This window comes from Atractosteus spatula, chromosome 8 (assembly GCF_055471065.1).
Source record: "Atractosteus spatula isolate fAtrSpa1 chromosome 8, fAtrSpa1.hap1, whole genome shotgun sequence".
NCBI lineage: Eukaryota > Metazoa > Chordata > Actinopteri > Semionotiformes > Lepisosteidae > Atractosteus > Atractosteus spatula.
In genome coordinates, this window is record NC_142713.1 from 51,964,260 (window position 1) to 51,970,727 (window position 6,468).

Below are 6,468 nucleotides of genomic sequence, written 5' to 3' on the forward strand. Positions count from 1 at the left end.
CAGTCGAGCACCAAAGTTGTTTATGTACTTTCCTGAGGTTTGGAACTCTTTTGATGAAAGGTTTTGATAATGGATAAGTTGACCTAAAATGTATTCTGAAAGACATTAATGCTTACGTTATCATCTGCATAACTGAAACTTTGGAGTAAATTGTGTTTGTTTAACTGCAGCAGTAAGTTTGAGTAATAGCCATGGAAAGAAATATTTACTTCAGCTATGGACATATGACCTGGCTATGTTGTAACCATTTTTAGAAATCTTGTCAAGCTCTGCTTTTATGTACTAAAATATTTCCTTTGAAAATTATATCTTCTGAGCAATGAGCTGCACATTTTATTTTCAAAACTGAAAGCACTTCAAAAGCTCAAAACATGTAAAATACTGAACAAAAGAAATACATCAGACATGAATAGCTGCAGTAAATCTTTTTAACCTATACAAATTCCCTGGCTCACTGTTGAGACAATTGGGATTAAATGAGGTATTTAAGAAGCATTCATTCAGTGTTTTTACATGTTCTATTTATTTCAAATATGTCAATTTGAAACAACTGAACAATAAAAACAATATTAAGCAGTTTCCTTCATGTTTTATTGTAACAGCATTTTAAAATAGGGCAATGGAAAATATTTTTTGCCCAACAAAATATATTTAAAACTATACAAAGAAACATTTTAGAAAAAGGATCTCTTTTAAAAACATTCAATAACAATTAATAGAAACACATGTAATAAATAATTTTGTAAAAAAAAGTTTACAATGCAGCAGAAACTTGTGTAAACACTACAATAACTTAGAATACTGTAACAGTACAATCGTATTAACTATTTACTTTTCCTGCCTTCTCGATACAACTTTTCTAGATAAAACAAATACAGTTTGAAAATGTGTTTTTGATGGTGCAAGTCATAGAAAATGCAGACATTTCTTAACAAACCATTATAAATAGTTTGTCTAACAGGAAGACAGAATGATGTACTAAAAGTAATGAAAAATCTAAAATTATAAAAGTAATATCTACATTTTTGCATTGTTTAAATTCTGACAAACAAGGATATACTACTGAATAAGGCAGTACAGAAAATTGCATTCAGTAAATAAATGCTGTATGTGGATAGCAGTATAATTTGGTTTTCTGAGTAAGCAAAATAAGTACCAAGAACAACAAAGACAGACAACGGAAGAACTAACTCTACCCTTAATATTTTCTCCTAAATTTGCATTTTTTCAATGTTTGATCATGTTTCAAAGTCCCAAATATAAAATATTTTTCCAAAACCTACAAGTCATTGAGAACTATCATCACTTCAGTAAAAAAGTCATTACTGAACAGGAAAAAAAAGGCAGAAGAAACACTCATGTACATTTGGGTTTGTTCAGTGCTAGAATATAAAAGTTCCTCATTCAAATAGTGCGAAATACAGTACAGCAAACAATTTATAAATATAAAAACCAAAAATAATTCTTAATAAAATAGTTAATACTTAAATAATTTAATAATTTAAATAGACATTCTCTATTACTGGAGTTCGTGATCAGCAGTTCTTTAGTTGATCGAGATTTCTTATCAATTTGAGTAGATATTTCTGAAGTCTCTCCAAGGCAACATTTCCAATGGTGACATGGAAAGCAGCATTAGTTTTCAAAAAGCTCTCCAGGTGGCTCATGTTGCTGGATTTTAATGGAGCACAGTTGACTGACGTTGCTAATGACTTAATGATCATGCGGAGGTTGAAAATATCAGCTAAGATTTGATCCATTTCCTCCATGGGAAGACTGGATAAAATCTCTTGAAATGTGTGCAAATTATCTTCCACTGTTGATAAGCCTTCCAGCGTTTTATCATTGAGTGCATCTGGTATTAGCTCTAACCCGCTGAAAACCAGGTTCGGTGACATCTTAGACTGATGAAGAGCAAAACAAAGAGAGAAAAAACAATCAGGTACAGACCATAGTAATGGGCAAAATGTTTCATACCTCCTGAAATCTAGGAAAAAATAATGAAAATTTGAGATTATAACATTTTAATTAACTTAAATTGTACGAAATGGAAAGCTATAATTCATAATATATTGTAATCAACGTTTAATAGTTGTATTATACAATAAAAATGATAAAATGTCCATATTAATCTATTATAACTGTAATGCACAATACTTAGAACACAATGATGGAAAATATGAAAAGTGTCATTTTTTTCCACCTTTACATACCATTTTAAAATAAAAAAACACCATAAACAAAACATTTAAAAATCACCATATGAATTATGCAAGATGAGATTTTATATATTTCTTTTACAGTTGGGAATTTAGTCTGAAGTTTAAAAAGAAACTAACACACTGTATCAGAACAGCAGGAAATGCATCATGCAATATATTGCCTGAAATGCTCTGAAAACGTCTTTGCTCTCTATTTTATATACATACTATTTTGCTACAAAACAGAAAAATAGAAATAAAATGTATCATGTAATAATAAAATAAATAAATCATTTTTAGACATTTTTTAATAATCTTAAACATTGTGCTGTCTATATGGATGTGTTCATGTCCACTTTTGTAGACCTCCTTCAGTTTTCTTGTTTGCTTCTACAGGAACATCTAATATGGTTGAATTTCTTATAATATAACCTCTACCTTACATTTTGGTACCTCTTTCTTACGAGAGGTCCACAAGAAAACTACATTTAGAAATCACACTCAAATGTGTTTGTGTAATGCATTGTAAATATGTTAACAGCTTTTTAGCTGCTTATTTTGTAGGTCCTGTCAAGCTATAGAAGAATGCTTTTACATACATAATCAGTGTCTAAGATGCCACTGGGTGCAAATCAGGCAGCTAAAATCTCATGTGTCCCATGTACCTGTATATTAAATACCATAATGGTATCATTCCAGTTGAACCAGTGCTAGTTAATTATTTAATTGATCTGCTTACTTGTTTAGACTTTTATTTCATTTGTTTCTTCTGTCTGTCCTGAGTGTCAAAAATACCTGAATCAAGGGTACTGTTTCCAGCACCTTCTGAATACAGAGGTTTACACACTCCTCTTCTCACCTTGCTTAGTGTTATTTCCGACTAAACAGCTTTTACTAGTTAATCACTTTATGAAGAACAGACACAGATGGGAATGACACAGCATCAGACATTCTCACAATGAGTGCTTCTTTCCATCTGCAGAGGTCCAATTGGACACATTTCAGGCAGGAAACCTGAATGAAGGCAGTTGTGTCTGAGCGTACAGTATGTTGTGAAACTCAGAAATGGGTACAGGGTTCATAACAATTATGAATCCTATTTGACTTCTTAGAGCTGAGAGCAAATCTACAAAATGCCCCAAACAGCAAGCTGAAATAAACTCAGCTGAAGCAAAATCAGAAGCCATTCTGCTCTTCAAGGAACAGTATTGGGAACTGCTGCAATGAAACTGTTACCCAACTTTCTGCTAGAAATAATTCTGATTTTCTTTGCATTCCTCTACTTCTTGTTATCATACATAAATCATCCAATGAGATTCACTGTAAAAAAGAGGATTGGTGACTTTTGACTGTACCGCAGAACTGTACACAGAAGTCAGCAACCTTTCATTGGTAGAGCTGGGCCCTTTGGCAATCTTCTTTATTAGCTAATTAGTGTAAGCTTATTTTGTAGCTGAGCATCCGTTAAGATAATTGTGTGCTCTGTGGAATCAGGTTTGTTTTTGTTGCTGAGCAACAAGCTTTAGGTGCATTTCATCTTCTAGCTGTATTTACTAAGATGCTTATTGAGCCGCTCAGGGGTCTGAGATGTTTGCTTCATCTGTTTAGGAACGTGATGCTCTGTACAGCTAAATAAAACTCTGAACTTAAGTGTTTGACACAGTATCAGTACATTTCTCAGAATCATCTTTGATTATTATTTGTTTTCCAACTGTTTGTTTAACACTTTGACAAGAGTTTTTTTCTTGAGTCTTTTATTCTTCTGTTCTTATTATTCAAACCAGCCGATCTAAGGTGATTGATGCACCCTTTTAACACTGTGGATGACAAAAAAAGCCTTTCATCTGATTCATCTGATTAACTACACAGATTCATCATTTTAGGGCATCAAAACAGAAAGAACTGGAAAATAATTATAACATTTTAAAATTCTGTATAAAATGTTTAACACAGACAATTGCTTTCCTTAATTACATGTATTTTGATATCACCGAATTGTTAGCTTATTTTTAAATTAAATGGATTTGATAAAAGCAGCTTCATTCAGGAGTGTACATCTTTATTTTTTAGTTAATGAATATCGCCAACATACTTGTGATAACCAAAGAATTCACGTTTGTAACTGATTAACGTAATAGAAATACTGTAATAGCTTATTATTCTACATCCATTTCTATGGGTTTGCAAGGACCCTGTTATATTGCCTTCATGACAATGGTTGTGATTTGCTTAAAAAGTCCTTAAAAAGTACAATTTCGTGAAATATTAAGTGCTTGACCTACTTCTGCTGTATGTAAGGTCAAAAGACTTGGTAAATAATGTGATAAATACTGTTATGTATTTTTGTTTCTTTTTAATAAAAATGCTTATTCCATCCCAACAAATCAGCTTAGATAAAGCAATAAAATGTATTGACATACCTCATTAGTATGCTTCTGAATTCTAATAACTGTTGTTTGGGCCAATAGCCTGGCATCATTCTTAACTCTGTCTTCTGCAAGTGGTCTACTGTAACTCAGGGTTAGGAACATCCAGGAAGAGAAACAGAAGGGTATCACAGGATATTTCATTCTTCAAGGTTTTTCCCCTTACAAAACAGAATGAAAATGAAATAAATTATTGTTTAATAATGATACAATAAAGCAGAAAAAACTGATGAGATTATTATTGAGACTTACTTGTACATTCATAGATTTACGTACAGTATGTTGAAGTGAAACACTAAAACAAAATTAATCTAGATTCAAAAAGTTTGCATTTTATGTTTAAAGTCACTATTATAGTGTGAAGTGTTGATCCATTGGAAAAAAAAACGCTATGAAATGTGAACAGTTTTCTGAAATATTTGTCCAATAAAATGTTATTTGTCCAAATAAATGTTTGCTTATAAAGTATACTAAAATATAAAAGTATTAATATATTTATTACTTGTATAATTAGATAATTTATTCTAATTATGTTCATCTAAGAAATCTTAAAACTATATTCTTGATTTCTTTTTATTAGTCATAGGAAATTGAAATTAGACATTACTATATTAAACATAGTGAAATGTGTTTAAAATGTCTTTAAACACTTAAAATATTAAACACTCAGAAAGAGCCATGAATATAAAAAGTACATCAAACATAAAAAACAAATATTTGCTAAAGCTGATTGTAATATACATGCAATGTTTTATATCTCAGAATTTAAACTGTACTTATCATTTTAACACTGTGACCTACTCTAGAACTTTAATTTAGGACTGATGTCTAGTTTTCCATTCCAACATTCTTCTGCCAAAAAACAAACATGTTTTTCTTTTTTCTAAGCTGTCCTTGCCAAAAGTCACATTTCATCTGAAGGCAAAAATTTGACTTTTTGCATTTTAAAACAAAATTAGTTAGAGTTATTAAACAACAGAGAAAAAAGAAGACGATTGATGGTATTTTGGCTACTCCATTGTCTGGTATGGACTAGTATATGATTTAGGAAAATATGTTTTCATTTATTACACATGTCAATTTGTAACTAAATTAAAAACAGTATTCCTTCAATGGTTAAAAAACCTTATAGAATCAAATACCTAAATGCTAGATCATAAAAATAATGCCTCAGGCAGAAAACTTAAAGGAGACCTTCCACATAAAAAGTGTAAGAGGAATTAACTATATGAGTTCCAGAGCATTAATGAGTTCCATATAGAAACTGCACATAGAAAAAGTAAAGCTGAGAGTGAACCTTACCTCTCTGTGCTCAGGGTCTGTGTGTCAACCCTTAGAAACCATCAGCTTTCCTCTTTTATAGGACTGAGCACAAAAGATTGAATCACCAACCCAATGAATCATTACCTTTTACCAAAAAAGTCTTTCACAGGATACTCCACTGTCCCTTTTAAAAAAACAAAAACAGTTCAGGATACTTTATTTTCAGTTTCTTCAAAACTGAAACTTACAGTGGATACAGTATATGATTTGCAGATGGAAAATGGCCAGATTTGTCAGAATGGAGCTGCATTATTAAAAACTGTAATTATTACTCCTGAATGACATAAACTTTTATTTTTTTGTTTCACATCCAGCACTACTTTTTTGACAACTTCAACTACATCCACCATCCGGATTTGCTGTTAAATGATTTATTAATTGCCAATACATTATATAAATTATATAAGTTAATTATAATAATTTAAAATTAACTTGAGGTAGTTTTTCAGGCAATGATTTGAGCTTATCTCCCATGCACAGGTACTGTATGTGAAACTCTAAGCCAAACAGATTTTCTC

General features: G+C 31.1%; 1 protein-coding gene across 1 annotated transcript; it reads right to left on the bottom strand.

Moving 5' to 3' along the window:
• Nucleotides 1-1,535: 1,535 nt before the first annotated feature.
• lepa (leptin a) lies at nucleotides 1,536-5,949 on the bottom strand. Its single transcript, XM_088923755.1, has 3 exons — nucleotides 5,930-5,949; nucleotides 4,622-4,788; nucleotides 1,536-1,904 (listed from the first exon to the last, which is right to left on the bottom strand). Exons 2-3 carry the CDS (start codon nucleotides 4,769-4,771, stop codon nucleotides 1,536-1,538), a joined length of 519 nt encoding a protein of 172 aa, XP_088779881.1. The 5' UTR covers nucleotides 4,772-4,788; nucleotides 5,930-5,949.
• Between the last annotated feature and the right edge of the window lie 519 nt (nucleotides 5,950-6,468).